The sequence below is a fragment of the Rhinolophus ferrumequinum genome, assembly GCF_004115265.2.
Source record: "Rhinolophus ferrumequinum isolate MPI-CBG mRhiFer1 chromosome 15 unlocalized genomic scaffold, mRhiFer1_v1.p scaffold_54_arrow_ctg1_1, whole genome shotgun sequence".
NCBI classification, from domain to species: domain Eukaryota; kingdom Metazoa; phylum Chordata; class Mammalia; order Chiroptera; family Rhinolophidae; genus Rhinolophus; species Rhinolophus ferrumequinum.
In genome coordinates this window covers 50,913-67,046 of record NW_022680357.1, presented here as the reverse complement: position 1 = coordinate 67,046, position 16,134 = coordinate 50,913, and the positions used below count along the sequence as shown (strand labels likewise).

At 59.1% G+C, this 16,134-nt stretch overlaps 2 protein-coding genes and 1 long non-coding RNA gene across 4 annotated transcripts; 2 read left to right on the top strand and 1 right to left on the bottom strand.

The window, feature by feature from the left end:
* Positions 1–869: 869 nt before the first annotated feature.
* TGFB1I1 (transforming growth factor beta 1 induced transcript 1) lies at positions 870–6,543 on the top strand. The gene is made up of 11 exons (XM_033102094.1): positions 870–1,022; positions 2,692–2,807; positions 2,932–2,984; positions 3,092–3,231; positions 3,366–3,453; positions 3,571–3,676; positions 3,789–3,983; positions 4,781–4,954; positions 5,201–5,282; positions 5,575–5,723; positions 5,939–6,543. The coding sequence occupies exons 1-11, from the start codon at positions 1,010–1,012 to the stop codon at positions 6,203–6,205; spliced, it is 1,383 nt and encodes a 460-aa protein (XP_032957985.1). The 5' UTR covers positions 870–1,009; the 3' UTR covers positions 6,206–6,543.
* LOC117019861 (uncharacterized) lies at positions 2,360–5,268 on the bottom strand. The gene is made up of 5 exons (XR_004422578.1): positions 5,127–5,268; positions 4,711–4,932; positions 3,312–3,401; positions 2,915–2,993; positions 2,360–2,457 (listed from the first exon to the last, which is right to left on the bottom strand). It is a non-coding gene; the product is annotated as an uncharacterized LOC117019861 (long non-coding RNA).
* Positions 6,544–6,849: 306 nt separating the features above from the next.
* Positions 6,850–16,131, top strand: SLC5A2 (solute carrier family 5 member 2). Of its 2 annotated transcripts, XM_033101697.1 has the most exons (15): positions 6,850–8,197; positions 9,313–10,242; positions 10,736–10,807; positions 10,882–10,986; positions 11,917–12,081; positions 12,386–12,491; positions 12,734–12,814; positions 12,962–13,191; positions 13,444–13,579; positions 13,789–13,896; positions 14,039–14,189; positions 14,310–14,478; positions 14,576–14,791; positions 15,466–15,595; positions 15,672–16,042. In XM_033101697.1, exons 2-15 carry the CDS (start codon positions 10,117–10,119, stop codon positions 15,896–15,898), a joined length of 2,022 nt encoding a protein of 673 aa, XP_032957588.1. In that variant the 5' UTR covers positions 6,850–8,197; positions 9,313–10,116; the 3' UTR covers positions 15,899–16,042. The 2 variants fall into 2 exon arrangements, with proteins under 2 accessions (XP_032957588.1, XP_032957587.1); XM_033101696.1 differs by lacking the exons at positions 6,850–8,197; positions 9,313–10,242; positions 10,736–10,807; positions 10,882–10,986; positions 11,917–12,081 and having other exon boundaries at positions 12,109–12,491; positions 12,734–13,191; positions 14,039–14,478; positions 15,466–16,131.
* The last annotated feature ends 3 nt before the right edge of the window (positions 16,132–16,134 follow it).

Sequence of the window (16,134 nt, the reverse complement as noted above, 5' to 3'; positions counted from 1 at the left end):
ATGGTGGGCACAGCGGCTCACGTGGCCAGCTAAGTCCCCAAGGTTGAAGCGCTCATGGCTGGACTCTGGTCTGGGTGGACACCACGGCGCAGTTGTGTCTGTCCAGACCCGTGTACCAGGGCGTGTCTTATTTCCGCCCTGACTTCTCAGGGTCTCAGTCCAGGGAAGGCCTCTGACTCCTTGGTCGCTGGGCCGGCTGGAGCCTTGTCTGGCTTGCTGTCTTCTCCGGGCCCATCAGCAGCTCGGGAATAGGTCTGGGCAGCCTCAGTGCTGGGGAGGGGCTTTGTCTTGAAGGCTGCGTGGGGTCTGGCTGGTGGGAGTGTTTTCTGAGTCTGCGTGGGGCTGGTGCCTGAGTTTCAGTTTAACTGTGTCTGTTTCCAAGTCTAGGACACCTGGTTTAGTGGAAGGGTTCACTGTGTCTGTCTCAGTCTCTGAGAGATTTATTCGTGTCTAGTGCATGTGCCCTCTGTCTATGTCATTGTGTGTCAGGGTCGCTAAGCGAAGTTCTCTGAACCTGCGATCTGACTGATCCTAGAACATCATTCCTGTCTCCAGCCCCCAAATTCTGTCTGGAGCAAGCCTGGGCAAGAGGAGGGGCTGCGTCTGCAACTCGGGGTGCTGGCTTCGGGAGGTTCTGTTTGGGGGTCTCAGTCTGCATCTGAGCGCCTCTCTGGGCGGAGCTTCCCAGGCTGCTCTAAGAGCCACTTCTCTGACTCTGGCTGTGGCCGCCTGGGGCTCCCTGCAGCTGAGGCCAAGGCCGGGGTGTGGCCGCCTCTCTGTGATCAGGGGCCGGGCCTGCGTGGTCTGGGCCCTCCCTCCCTTACACGCCCCCACCCAGGCTTCTCTTGTTCCTTGCCCCCACTCCCCCCACCTTTCCCTCCAGCTCCATCCCAACGGGTCCCGCTTCCTTACATGGTCACGGGCTGGGCCTCCAGTTCCCGGACGTCCCCCCTTCCACCGGACACGGCCCCCGCCCTGCTCACCCAGCGTGGTCTGTCTGCACCCCGCCATGGAGGACCTGGGTGAGTGGGGCTGGGTCCCCCCGTCCCCAGCCCTTCACTATCCCCTGGACCCGCTTCCCCATACTGGAGCCCCCTTGCACTCCCCTCCTGCATCTCCCCATCCCTGCCTCCTGTCGTCTGGCTTCTGTCTCTGCCCGCGCCTCCTTTCTAATTCCACGTCCCCCTTCCTGCCTCTCCCTTCCTGCCTTTCCCAGGCTGGCCGCTCCCTCCCTTCTCGCCTCGCCCCACTCTTCCTTCACAGGCTGCGGACAGATGGGCAGGGAGGTGCGGTGGCCCTGGGCTCCTGGGCTCAGGGGCTCTGGGACGGGAGGGTTTAAAGGGATCCTGGGTCTGGGGACCGGGAAAGTAGGCAGGAAGGGAGGCTATGACACCCAGTTCTGGAGAAGGAAACCGGCCTGCCCTGGGGTTTCGGGAAGGAAAGCGTTAAGGGGTCCCTAAGTTTGGTAGCGATCCATAGGTGGCGGGGAGACGTTAAAGGTTCCACCACGCCGCTCAGAGATGAAGAGTAAAGGGACAGGGACTTCTGAGTTCTGGAAGGGAAAGCGTTCAAAAGATCCAGATCTGGGGATGGGCAGTTGTGCTGTCTGGGCAGAAAGGAGGACGCAGGCATCTTGTCCTCTCTGTCTGTTGGAACTGGGGCTGGAAGGCTGTGCCCTCCAACCGTGGGACAGAAAGGGTTCCAGCAGACTGTAATGAGGGGTGATGCTCGGTAGGGGTAACGGGCACTGATACTGCGGAGAATAGGCCAATCAGAAGGCAGGTCCCTGCAGACTCACCAATGAGGTGCATAGGGTGGGACCCAGTGGGTCTGGAGGCGGGCCAGAGCGGAGTGGGCCTGTTCAGGTCGGGGGAGAAATTAGTGGGCGTGGTAAGAGAGCTTCCAATCAGAAAGCTGGGTTCCAGGCATACAGCCAATTGAGCAATTTGGGGTGGAGCCAAACTTGGCTCCAGTAAAGAGCCAATTTTGACTGCATTAGGGAAGATTCGGAGGATAAAAAAAAATCAGGTGGGTGGGTTTGTGGGTAACTCCCAGGATGAGCCATTTGGGATGTTCTGCTCATAAATATTCCTTGCTGCCCTTCCACTTTTCTACCTGGGTTTGGCCTTGTGTTTCCCTCTCATTCCTTTTTTTAAAAAAAAAAAAAAAAAAGCTTAGTGGGGAAGGTGAACTGGACTTTATTGGGGAACAGTGTGTACTTCCAGGACTTTTCCAAGTCAAGCTGTCCTTTCAATCTTAGTTGAGGAGGGTGCAGCTCAGCTCCAGGTCCAGTTGCCGTTGTTAGTCACAGGGGGAGCAGCCCACCATCCCTTGAGGGAGTGGAACCCGCAACCTTGTGGTTGAGAGGACGTGCTCCAACCAACTGAGTCATGTGGCTACTCAAGAAGCTCAGCGGCAGATCATTGACTTCATTCTAGTTGCGGAGGGCGCAGCTCGCTGGCCCATGTGGGAATTGAACCGGCAACCCTGTTGCCCAGAGCTTGCACTCTAACCACCTGAGCTACCCATCCGCCCTCCCTGATGCCTGATGCCTGATGTCTGCTCTCAATACTTGCTTCTGTCCTCAACTACTGCCCACTTGGAACTCATCTTCTCATCTGTTAAGACCCTCTTTGTCTCTGACCTAACTTTGACCTCTCAGCTTCTCACGCTGATGACCTCTCCCTGCAGATGCCCTGCTCTCTGACCTGGAGACCACCACGTCACACATGCCAAGGTCAGAGGCTCCAAAAGAGCAGCCCCCAGAGGCCCTCACATCTTCCCTGTCCTATGGCCACCAGCCGCAGGTGAGATCAGAGGCTGTGGCCTGGGGCAACCACTCGGGCCCGTCTTGGCCTGGGCTCGGGGGAATCTGGGCCTGAGTGAGGCAAGATACAGGTCTGCCATCCCATACCTGTGTCCTCTCTGTAGATGGGGTCTGGCGAGTCTTCAGGAGCCTCAGGGGACAAGGACCATCTGTACAGGTAAGGGGCCTGGGAACGGGGATGAGGGGTGGAGAAGCCCAATGAGACTCAGGTGAGGAGGCTTGGACTCCCCACCCCTGAACCCAGGCTCCCACCCTGTTTCCCAGCACGGTATGCAAGCCTCGGTCCCCGAAGCCTGCGGCCCCCGCGGCCCCTCCGTTCTCCTCCAGTGGTGTCTTGGGCACAGGGCTCTGTGAGCTGGACCGCTTGCTTCAGGAGCTTAATGCGACTCAGTTTAACATCACAGGTACGGGGGTTACTGCGACAGGCCTTCACCAAGGGGTACATACTCCCCAGAGCAGCAGTGGAAAGGACTCAAAGCCTTACGCGGGAGGCGGGTAGAGCACGGTCCCGTGTCCAGCCCTTCTCTCCTCTCCGCAGATGAAATAATGTCTCAGTTCCCATCTAGCAAGGAGACTGCAGGGGAGCAGAAAGAGGACCAATCTGAGGACAAGAAAAGGCCCAGTGGGTGAGTTTGCACAGTTGGCAGGGCTGGGAGAGAGGTGATCGGTCCTGAATGCCTGAGATACTGGAAAGAGCGTTCCTCTGGGAGGCTCGGAGCCGACACACGCTGTGTTCTTCACAGGCCCCCTAGCCCATCCCCCGTTCTCCAAAAGCCTTCGGCTACCTCTGCCACCCTGGAGTTGGACAGACTGATGGCGTCACTCTCTGACTTCCGAGTCCAGAACCACGTGAGTCAGGCAAGGGGGCGGGCCGCTGTGGATGTGTGGCTCCCCGGCCCATCTTAAACCTTTCCACATCTGCTGCCTTGCTGACTCAACTCACATGTGCCCCCTGCTGCAGCTCCCAGCTCCTGGGCCAACCCAGCCACCAGGGCCAAGCTCCGTGGATGAGGGCTCCCCGTCCCCAGCGGAGCCTACCAGCAAGGGCGGCCTGGACACCATGCTGGGTCTGCTGCAGTCCGACCTCAGTCGCCGTGGCATTCCCACCCAGGCCAAGGGCCTCTGTGGCTCCTGCAATAAAGCCATTGCTGGGCAAGTAAGTGGAGCCCTGGGAGCAGGGAGACAGAGACCCACAGACCCATCTTCACCGAGAGCCAGCCTTTGTACTGTTCCTTTAATAAATAACTCTGGAAGGTGGGTATTATTATTCATATTTGATGGATGAGGAAACTAAAGCTCTGAGTCATACAGCACATAAGTGGCAGGGCGAGAATTCCGACCCACTTACCACCTACTGTGGTTCCCCAGTGTGCCAGGTGTGCCAGGCACTGCTACTCCCTCCGTCACACACCCCCACCTCATTCAGTCTTCACAGAAGCCTAGTGGCTGCAGCCACCACAGGACAGTCTGCTTCTTAACGTGTTGACTGAGCAGCTATTACTGACAACTGTGTCCAGTTAACTCAGATCCTCCCAGCAGATGAAGCGCCCTGCTTTCATCCCAAAACGTCTCATCTCAGCAAAGCCGGGCGGCATTATGATTTTGTGGTCCCTAGGCACTTTTGCATTCATGAGTCCCTTCCTCCATTACAAAAAAATATTTAAAACTGTATTTTATGACTGGGTTAATGTAAAGATGAATGGATTAATATTATGCATGAAATCATGTTCTTCTAGCTCATTTTTTTCTTCTGGCTTTAAAAGAAATTACAACATTTTTGCGGAAGACCTGGGTGGAATCTCCACCACTTACAGACCGAGTGACCTGGGCATTAGATTATTCATCCTGATCTCAGAAAACAGACTTGAAAAGGGCATGGAAACCTTAGCTCACTGGGCACACGGTAGGTAGCCCACGGGCCACTCTGACCCAGGCCTCATCTCCAACTCCCAGGTGGTGACGGCGCTAGGGCGGGCGTGGCACCCTGAGCACTTCCTGTGTAATGGCTGTTCCACGGCCCTGGGAGGCAGCAGCTTCTTCGAGAAGGATGGCGCCCCCTTCTGCCCTGAGTGTTACTTTGAGCGCTTCTCCCCACGATGTGGCCTCTGCAATCAACCCATCCGACACGTGAGCCCCTCCTGGCCCACAAGCCCCTGCACGGTCCCACCCAAGGAGCCCGCGAGATGGGCTGCACCCGCTCGCCGTCCCCAGCCCCAGCCCTGCTCATGGCCTCTCTCTCCGACTCCCAAGTGCCTCCTTAGGTCTCCCATGCCTCAAACTCATACTTCAACCCACTCACCTAGGTTCAGGGCGGGAGAGGGAGGAAAGAAGAGATGGAGGGTCACGCTGCGTGTCCACTTTCATTCCCCACAGAAGATGGTTACTGCTTTGGGCACCCACTGGCACCCAGACCACTTCTGCTGCGTCAGCTGCGGGGAGCCCTTCGGAGAGGAGGGTGAGATGGATCCCCACCTTGAAAGCCAGGGGTCCGCGGGACGCCCGCGTCGCCCCCTTTGGCCCAAGCCCCTACGACCTCCTTAGTCCTCGGGGCCAGGAACGTTCTCCCACTCTCCTCGGGCCCCACGCGTCCCCATCCCATCCCATCCCCTCCCCTCCCGCTCTGCCCCCCGCCCAGAGCCCGGCCTGCTCCGGCTACTGCCCTCCTCTGGCCCCACAGTCTCACATCTTATAGGTCCCTGGTGCCGCCCCGCCCCCTCCCCTTCCGCCCACTCGGTTTCCGCCCCTAGGTTTCCACGAGCGCGAGGGCCGCCCCTACTGCCGCCGGGACTTTCTGCAGCTGTTCGCCCCGCGCTGCCAGGGCTGCCAGGGCCCCATCCTGGACAACTACATCTCAGCGCTAAGCGCGCTCTGGCACCCAGACTGCTTCGTCTGCAGGGTGAGCTCTGTGGGGGCGGGGCCGGCGGGCCAATGAGGGCCGGATAGGAGCCGGGCGGGTGATTGACGGTGGGCGGGGAGCGCCTAGAGGCCAGGCTTTGCATCTGGGCGGGGCTTCGGTGTCTCGGGCGGAGGAGGCTTATTTAGCTCGCGGAGCGAGTCGTCTGGGAGGCCGTTCCGCCGCTGACCCACCCTGTCGCGGTCGCCTTTCCCCAGGAGTGCTTCGCGCCCTTCTCGGCAGGCAGCTTTTTCGAGCACGAGGGCCGCCCGCTGTGCGAGAACCATTTCCACGCGCGGCGCGGTTCCCTGTGCGCTACGTGTGGCCTCCCGGTGACCGGCCGTTGCGTGTCGGCCCTGGGCCGCCGCTTCCACCCGGACCACTTCACCTGCACCTTCTGCCTGCGCCCACTCACCAAGGGCTCCTTCCAGGAGCGCGCCGGGAAGCCCTATTGCCAGCCCTGCTTCCTCAAACTCTTCGGCTGACTGCCTGCGGGGCTCGCCCCTCCGGGAGACCACGACCCCAAAGACCCAGCCCTCACCCCCAACGCCATGACCTCCACACCTCAAGGCCTTGCTCTTTGAGCTTGGGGCTCTCCTGTGAGTCCCGCCCTGTGAGGCCGGCTGGGGAGACCCTCCCCAAGGTACCCTACTCTCTGTTCTCTGAGGGCAAGTTCAGAAAAGGCCCAGCCAATCCCAAGGCCACAGGCCTCCAAAGTGGGTCGCACTCTGACGAGCGATGCCGTGCAGGAGGGCCATTGCAATTTCAACTGACCAGAGGCCAGGCCAGGCCATTCCTCTCTCCCCAGGCCCTCAATGTTCTGTGCACTTTTTTCTACCTACATAAATACACAGTCCACACTGCACTGGAGAGCTTTACTGCGACTCCCCGTCCTTTGTGCGAGTCTTTCCACAGCCAGTTCTAAGCCACCGCCCTGTGGCCTGGAGCTCTATATTCTTTTTTTTTTTTTTTTTTAAGATTTTATTGGGGAAGGGGAACCGGACTTTATTGGGGACAGTGTATATTTCCAGGACTTTTTCCAAGTCAAGTTGTCCTTTCAATCTTAGTTGCAGGGGGCGCAGCCCACCATCCCTTGAGGGAGTCGAACCGGCAACCTTGTGGTTGAGAGCCCACTGGCCCATGTGGGAATAGAACCGGCAGCCTTTGGAATTAGGAGCATGGAGCTCCAACCGCCTGAGCCACTGGGCCGGCCCGATCTATATTCTTGAAATAAGGACTTAATCTATTCCCTTCCCAATTTCCTCCACCTCTGCCATCTTGCCTGGTTTCCAGATTTTTTCCCCTCCCTGTAAGACCTTCAGAAGTGGGGCTCTGTCCAGAAATGCCAGTGTATGCCCACCCTTTGGATCTAGGCACTAAAGCAGAGATCCCTCTTACCAGTACCGGCTCATAACATCTCCCCTAGGCAGAGAGTGACACTCGGTGTGGTCAGGGCAGTGACTGAGGGAAGCCCTGGGAGCCAGAGGAGCCAGCCTGGGAGTCAAGGAACACTTCCTGGAGCAAGTGACACCTGAGCTAAGCCCCAGAAGAGAGGGGTGGGGCCAGAGGGTTTTAGGTGTGGAGCTCAGGCTCCATCTGAATCTCCGAGCCCTGGGGCCCATTCTGAGCCCCAGAACCTTCACCTTGGACCCTGCAGTTCCCCAGGGAGGGGGCATGGACTCCTGGATCCAAATTATAGGGACCTTTGAGGATGGAAATGGATCCTCAGAGCCCCTTTCAGCTTGAGGAAGAGCGAGAGAGCCAACAGCCAAGCAGAGCATGTGTGGGCAAGAGACAGGTGAGGTGTCGTCTGCCCTTGCCTCAGGCAGAGCCCTAGGTCCTTCTCTGTCTCAAGCTCCTGTCCCGGGGTCTGCCCAGGCCCCCGTCTCCATTCATTCCCAAAGTGTTTATTGAACACTGACTGTGCCAGGCTCCATGCCAGGTGCTGGGCAGTCCACAGGGGACCAAGCAGACATGCTCCTTGCCCTTGTGGAACTGAAGTGTAGTAGGGGAGACAGAGGACAAAAAAGTGCACAGGTGACGAGTGTGATGAAGTAATGGAACTGGCCCGACAGCCCCGCCCTACTCCTTCACAGCACTTGTCACTATTGCAAATACGCGTTTAGTTGTTGCTTGTTAATGTCTGTTTCTGAGACTGGACTGCAAGCTCCTGACAGCTTATTTGTCAGAGGACATGTTTGTCAGATAACATTGTCTCTCTAGGGTCTAGAATGGCATCCAGCATGTGGTAAAGGCTCAGTAAAAATTTGTTAATGAAGGAAGGAACAAGGAAGAAAGGCGCAAAGATGAGAAGGAAGAAAATAGAAAACTAAGAGAAGTTGGGGAAGGGGTTACTTTACCACATAGTCGGAGAATGCCTCTGTGCAATTGTGACGTCTAAGAGAAAGAACCAACCAGGAAAAGAGCCTGAGGAGAGCATTCCAGGCAGAGGAAGCGGCAAGTACAAAGGCCAGGAGGTACGGGGAGACCGGCATGTTGGGAGAAAGGAAAGGAGTCCAGTGTGGCTGGATTCGAGCGAGCAAGGGGGAGAGCAGCAGGAGATTCGGTCATAGAGGAAGCAGGTGCAACTGGCCCCCGTGAGAGCACACAGATTTTAAGAGCTGTGGGGACAGAGCCAGGAGAGCAGTTTCCAGGCTCTCGGACTCACGTGGAAAGGTGCTGGCTCAGGTAGTAAATGGCCATCAGCTGTGACTGGTTGGCCATCAGCTGTAACCAGTTCTCCATCGGCCACTGATATAACTACCGTGGCTGAGCGCGGATAGCAAGCGCGGATTGCAGTTAGCAAGCGAGGTTGTTTGGTTGGCAGAGAAGCAAATGGCAGGCTGCGGATCGTGTGGCTCCTGCTTCCTGTGTCTCCAGCCCAGCCACCAGAGAGAATATAGTGGTATGACTCCCCTATCCATGGCTCCATGGATGTTCCTTTTTGGCCCCATGTCCTGCGTTCTAGTGTGAGGAGCAGGACCAGAGACCCCGCATAACACCCTGCATGACAGAGCCTATACTCCCAATGTATCCTCTGATACTGAATTCCTCTCAGGCACTTCATCAGCCCCTGAAGCAGACACTGGATGTCCTGCCCTTATCTGCTTGGCCCAGCAGACGTCGTCAGGGAAGGCCTGTGTAGGCAGTGCCCAGACACCCATTCTCCCCAGCTGCTTCCTGAGCTGCTGAGGGTGCCCTCAGGGGGAAGGCGTGTGCTCCTGTACCCAGCGGGCCTGAAGTGGGAGGGGAGGTTTCCTAATCGCCCACCAGTTAGAGACAGGAATTAGTGGATAAACACCCCAGGTTCCTGGCCCTGTGAGGGTCAGTTCTCAGGTGTGTTCTCCATTGCGACTGGGTTCCAGCTGTTCACAGTGGGAACTTGTTGGTCTGCACAATCTTTATTGGCGTTTCCCTTTGCTTTGTCTCAATTCCCTACTCCTCCACAGTCCTTACTGGGCTCACCTCCCCTGGAAAGTCTTTGTGCTCCAATTCTCATTGTAGGGTCTACTTTTGAAGGTACCCAAACTAAGACACTCCTTAAACATAACTCACGATATTCTCCTAAAATGTTCTCTTTTCCCCATTGTAGGCATGAACCCTACTGCCGTAGTCAGCCATCCAATTCTGGTCATTTCTAGAAGAAAGGGAGAGGTACAGCTATGTATCAATCCCCTCCCTTCTTGTACCCAAGGATAAATCAGATCATTTTCTGTTCTTGGGGAGTTTCTAAGTTACTGGAGAGGTGGCCTGGTCCCAGACAAGGACTGTAGAATGTTCTCAGAACTGTATCAGAAAAGTCAGAGAAGGCTTTCCTGAAGAAGTGACATGGGCTGGGCACTGAAGGTGAGTAGGAGTTGGCCATTTGGGGGTCCAGGAGGCCCTTATGCAGAAGGCACAACTCACGCAGCAGTTTGGGGCACACAAATATATGGGCTGAAAAGAGCAAGGGAGCGGGAAGGAAACGGAAGGAAACTCCAGATTCCAATGCAGGAGCGAGGGAAAGGTGGGCTATGTGGAGGGTTTCTGAGCAGCTAAGTGACGATGTCAGTGTTTGGAAATGATCCCTGTGGATTAGTCAGAACCAAGGGGCTAGCTTCGTCAGGCCCGTAGGTCAGGTAGGCATTTTTAGGGGGTGAAAGAAGTGATTTTGAGCTTGCGGCACTGGGGACGGGGTAGGGACTGAGGCCCAGGAAGGAGTGCTCCTGAACTTGAAAGGGTCCACCTCCCCAGGACCAGCCTTCGGCCTTGATGTGACCTGATTCAGCTAAACAAAGCTGGAGAGGGGGGACCAAGGCCTGGGGGATTTGTCAGCTCACTGCCCCTGAGGTAACCATTAATCCCTCCCCTGGGAGAATCCAGAGATTGTTCCCTTGAGGGGCAGTTCCTGGACAGAATGGAGGAACACACAGAGGCAGGATTGGCACCCGGGCTGGGGAGTCAGAGCGTCCTGATCGACAACCCTGCCGACATACTGGTCATTGCTGCTTATTTCCTGCTGGTCATCGGTGTTGGCTTGTGGGTGAGAAGTCAAAGGGGTGCTGCTGGGGCCAGGTTTCTGGGGCGTAGGGGGAAAGTCTCAGGGAGATCCCAGGTGGCAGTAAGTGCTGGATCTCTGAGGGAGAAACTGGGCTTGGGGGCAAGCAAGTCTTGACAGCCTCAGGGAGTGCCAGCCAGCACTGTCGTCCCACCTTTGGATTGGGCTAGTATTTTCATCAAGGTCGGCATTCCAAGTGAGGCTTCTGTTCCCCCATCTGCACTAGGGCTGACGGAAGCCCACAGGCCTGATCCAAGGTCCCTAGGAAAGACAGCCCCAATCCGGCCATGCTCAGGCTTGGGTGGCTGGACAGCAGGTTCGGGCCTTGAACGCTCTGGGTGCTGGGAAGTTTGCGGGGTGGGGCGCTGAGCACTGGTTAATCGTCAGCCCAGAACAAGGCTGAGGAATGTGTTCAGGAAGCTAATGAGGTCCAAAGACATGCACTGACCCTAGGTCTCCCCCAACCCCTGTCCCCCAGTCCATGTACAGAACCAACAGAGGCACTGTAGGTGGCTACTTCCTGGCTGGACGGAGCATGGTGTGGTGGCCGGTGAGAGAGGCTTGGCCGCAGCGTGGGAAGGGCCGAGCGAGGCAGCCTGGCTCACCCACACCTCTGGCCACCAGGTCGGAGCCTCTCTCTTTGCCAGCAACATTGGCAGTGGCCACTTCGTGGGCCTGGCAGGGACTGGCGCTGCAAGCGGCTTGGCTGTGGCTGGATTTGAATGGAACGTGAGGCCCCCTTTTGGATAGTAACCCCCACCCCAGCAGGAACCCATGGAAGGGTCACACCCCGGGGGCGCGGTGGGGGGGCTCCAGGCCAAGGGGACGTGAGACTGGAGGAGGGACTTCCCAGTTGTGGGGTGGGTTGGGTTTCATGTGAGGGGCACACATCCAGCATGGAGGTAGGGGATGTAGGAAATTACCACTTTTAGAGTAGGGGTAGGCCTCGCTCATAATTTGCTGTGTGGATCTGGACCAGCCTCTATCTACCCTGTGTGGCCTTGGTTTACTCCTCTGTGAAGTGGGCTGACCAGCCTCAAAGATGGTGAAGTGCTTGTTCTGATTCTCTCTGGAGCTGTGGCCTGTGGGGCTCTCAAGTTAAAGCCCCTTGCAGAAGTGAAAGGGAGCCAAACCTTGGGACTGAGGGCCGCCACCCAGGGCTGGGGAGACCAGGGCTTGGAGCTCAGGGCTTCCTGGAGGAGGAGGCCTCTGAGCTGAACTCGGATGGTTTTGGTGGGTGGAGAGGAGAGTGGAAGCAGCCCTTCCTGGCAGAGGCTGGGGTCAGTCTGAGGGGCCTGTACTTTGATTCATGTGCTTGGGGTGGAGGGCTGAAACCGTTTTGGGAGGGACTGGCCAGGGGTTATGGCCTGAGAGACCAAGGATGGCTCCAGGTAAAGGTCCAAGAGGGTGTCAAGAACCTGTCCCTTAATGCCCAGGGCCCAGGGATATCGTCAGTATTTGTGTCCTCTGGGCCCCAGACTCGACGCTGCCTCTACAGCAGCACGTTCAGGAAGAGAAGGTCTTTGGTACCCTCGGGGCGGGGGGGTGTGTGGGGGGTGGGGGGGTGGGGAGGGGTGGGATGGGAGGGTGGGGGGTGGAAGCGCTCAGGGCAGCATCTCAGACAGGGAGTCACCCTCAGCTGTCGCGCTGTGCCCGCAGGCGCTGTTTGTGGTACTGCTACTCGGGTGGCTCTTCGCGCCGGTGTACCTGACCGCGGGCGTCATTACGATGCCGCAGTACCTGCGCAAGCGCTTCGGCGGCCAACGTATTCGCCTCTACCTGTCCGTGCTCTCGCTTTTTCTGTACATCTTCACCAAGATTTCGGTGCGCTCTTGCGGCGTGCGGGACTGGGGCCTGGAAGGGCGGGGCCACCGTGCGGAGGTCTCAAAAGCCTGGGAGGGGGCCGGGCCAAGAAGTAGGCGTAAGATTACGATGGAGGCAGGGCCTAGAAGGCATTGATTTCTGGGACCCGGGCCACAGTGGATGGGACCCAGGAAAGCCAGGCCATCGGAAAATGAGGGAACCTTTGAGGCGTGGCCACACAGAGTCGTGGTCTGGGCAGGAAGGGGACCTGGGTCCCTGCCCTGGCGCTTGGGTCTTGACCTGTGTGCTTGCTCCTTTCTCCAAGGTGGACATGTTCTCCGGGGCGGTATTCATTCAACAGGCTCTGGGCTGGAACATCTACGCCTCTGTCATTGCGCTGCTGGGCATCACCATGATCTACACGGTGACAGGTGGCCGTGGCAGGGGCTTTAGGGAAGGGAGCGGGCTCGGGAGATGTGCGAGGAGCGTCACTCATCCATACTCTGCTCGCCAAGTCCTGCTTCTGTGGCCGGAGTGCATGAGCCGGAGAACGGGCCGTCGTTTTGAAATTTGTTCTCCAGGAAGGGGCACCTTTTTCACATTCGCACAAAGACACCGTCTTATCCGGGAACAGCCTGTCTGGGCTGTCCCCACTGACCCAGGCCCGTTGCAGGAGGGCTGGCAGCGCTGATGTATACGGATACCGTGCAGACCTTCGTCATTCTCGGGGGGGCCTTCATCCTCATGGGTTACGGTATGTCCCAATGGGGGAGGGAGCGCGGAGGTCGACGGTCGCAGGCCTCTGACCCTGGGAGCTGGGACATGGCGCGTCTCAGGCAAGTGGGTATTAGGGAGGGTCGTGGCGCGGACGCTGGGTCCCTTGAATTCTTTCCCCGCACAGCTTTCCACGAGGTGGGCGGGTATTCGGGGCTTTTCGACAAATACTTGGGGGCAATGACGTCGCTGACGGTGTCCGAGGATCCTGCCGTGGGCAACATCTCCAGCATCTGTTATCGACCCCGGCCCGACTCCTACCATCTGCTCCGGGACCCTGTGACAGGCGACCTGCCGTGGCCTGCGCTGCTCCTGGGGCTTACCATCGTCTCAGGCTGGTACTGGTGCAGCGACCAGGTGTGGGGTCAGACTTGCGAGGGGGACAGGGGGCGGTGGGGGGGGGGGGGCGAGGCCGGGGCAGAACCAGAACCGCTGTGGGCGTAGCTGAAATGGGCGTGGCCTGTGGGCGGGACCAAAGCTAAACCCGGGGGGCCTGGGTGGGGCCACGCTGAGCCAGGCAGGGCCTGAATTAGAGCGGCGAGTGAGGCAAGGCCTGAGGCGGGGAGGTAGCCTGGACTGGACGCAGGCAGCTGAACGGCCCTCGTACAGGTCATTGTGCAGCGCTGCCTGGCGGGGAAGAACCTGACCCACATCAAGGCGGGCTGCATCCTGTGCGGCTACTTGAAGCTGCTGCCCATGTTCCTCATGGTCATGCCGGGAATGATCAGCCGCATCCTGTACCCGGGTAACTTCTGCACCCCAGCCCCGACCGAATCCTGTCTGTGCCCCATCCAGACCCTTCTTGTGCAAGGATCCAGGTGCCTGCCTCCCATTCCCGTGACCGTCCTAAGATTCCGGAATCCGTTCCCCCAGTCCCACCTCCCACCAGGGGTCCCATCTCATTTTCGTTAGAATTCCCAGTCCCCACTAGCAGTTGTGCCCTCCTCCCCGCAGACGAGGTGGCGTGTGTAGTGCCGGAGGTGTGCAAGCGCGTGTGCGGCACAGAGGTGGGCTGCTCCAACATCGCCTACCCGCGGCTCGTCGTGAAGCTCATGCCCAACGGTGAGGACGGGCACTCAGGTGGCCCGCCCGCAGGCGCGGGCACGTTGCGGAGACTGCGGCCGGGAGGAATCACCCATCGCCAAGCCCGCATCCTCCCGGGAGACCTGGTGGCCTGGGACTCACGGCTCCCGTCGGCCCACAGGTCTGCGCGGACTCATGCTGGCGGTCATGCTGGCCGCGCTCATGTCCTCGCTGGCGTCCATCTTTAACAGCAGCAGCACACTCTTCACCATGGACATCTACACGCGCCTGCGGCCCCGCGCAGGCGACCGCGAGCTGCTGCTCGTAGGACGGTGCGGCCTGGGTTTCCCATCTCCTGCCCCCGTCATCCCGGGGTGGGGGCACGGAGCACTGGTAGAATTAGGGGGCGTTGGGGGACCCGGGTGGAATTTCCTGATGGCCGCCCGCCGCAGGCTCTGGGTGGTGTTCATCGTGGCCGTGTCGGTGGCCTGGCTGCCCGTGGTGCAGGCGGCGCAGGGCGGGCAGCTTTTTGACTACATCCAGGCCATCTCCAGCTACTTGGCACCGCCCGTGTCCGCGGTCTTCGTGCTGGCGCTCTTCGTGCCCCGGGTCAATGAGAAGGTGAGCGTGAGTACAGGCTGAGCCTGGGGCAGGGCAAGGGCATCGCAGCAGGCTGATGTCCTTCCCCCCCCCCCCCCCCCCCCCCCCCCCCCCGCAGGGCGCCTTCTGGGGACTGATCGGCGGCCTGCTGATGGGTCTGGCGCGCCTCATTCCCGAGTTCTCCTTTGGGTCTGGCAGCTGCGTCAGGCCCTCCGCGTGCCCTGCGCTCCTGTGCCGCGTGCATTACCTCTACTTCGCCATCGTGCTGTTCGTCTGCTCTGGCCTCCTCACCCTGGTGGTCTCCCTGTGCACAGCGCCCATCCCGCGCAAGCACGTAAGCGCCGCCCTCCGGAGGGGCATCGACCACGTACCTTGTGGCTAGGGCAGGCCTGTCCACTGCGTTTGCCAGTCTCCTTCCAGGAATGCCCAGGGGAGAGGCTTCATTCTGTATATTGAGGGCTGGTGAGGGCAGCCTGGGGGTCCAGTTAGAAGATGCATTTGCAAACAGTGTTTTTACTTAATGACATTTATCTGAGATGGTTTGGGGGAGGTAGCTTGAAGATTGTGGGGGAGGTGACTAAAGCCCCCCGAAGTCCTTGGCATGGCTGTTGGGACTCAAAACACAGATCTGACTGGTGCCCGAGAGGAACTGGATACCATCTTAAAAGCCCACGGAAGGGTTTGGTTCTGTGCCACAGGGCAGATGCCCCAGGGCGCTTTGAGGGGGCAGGATTCCACAGGTGAAGTGGGGGGAAGGCAATGGGGAGAACTGTGTTAGGACCAAACGAGAGTCCAATTCTGAGTGTAGGAGGAGCCAAAGAGGCTGAGCTTTCCAAACCCAGGGAGGAGCTCGGGTTTAGCCTGAGGGCAAAGGGCAGCCATGGAAGGTCGGCTGACCTGGGCTACTTGTAGGAAGACCTGGGCTGGGTGTGGGAAATGCCATGTGGGCAGGACCTCAGGGTGGGCGGGGAGCACACCGCCCGCTCAGCCCCTGCGTCCACTACCCAGCTCCATCGCCTGGTGTTCAGTCTCCGGCACAGCAAGGAGGAGCGGGAGGACCTGGACGCTGACGGGCAGGAAGGCCCCACCTCGGCGCCCGTCCAGAACGGGCGCCCTGAACTGGCAGTGGACATGGAGGGTAAGGCACTGCCCCGGCCCGGGGGCGAGGGGTGGGCAGGGCCAAGCCCCTCTAACTGTAGCCTCTACTTGTGCAGAGGCCCAGTCCCGGGTACCAGGCCAGCTCCGCCAGTGCCTGCTGTGGTTCTGCGGAATGACCAGCAGGAGGGAGGGCAGGGTCCCACTGCCCACCCCGGAGGAGGCAGCGGCCAACGCCCAGCGGCTGGAGGACATCAGCGAGCACCCGCGTTGGGCCCGTGTAGTCAACCTGAACGCGCTGCTTATGATGGCTGTGGCCACGTTCCTCTGGGGCTTTTACGCCTGAGGCTGACCGTGAGGGACGCCGCGGGCCCAGCCAGGCAGGGTCAACCTCGCAAGTGCGGGTGGGAGGAGGGAGGCCCTGGTGCTCCTCCCTGCCTGGTCTCTCCCGGGCACCCAGCCCATGTGCCTGGCAGTTACTTCCTATGCGGCCTGGTCAACCTGTCGCAGCAGCTCCCCTAAGTGAAAATAAAGCTGCCTTCCCATGGCCTGCTGGGGCCCATCGTCCTTGCTTCAGGCTCC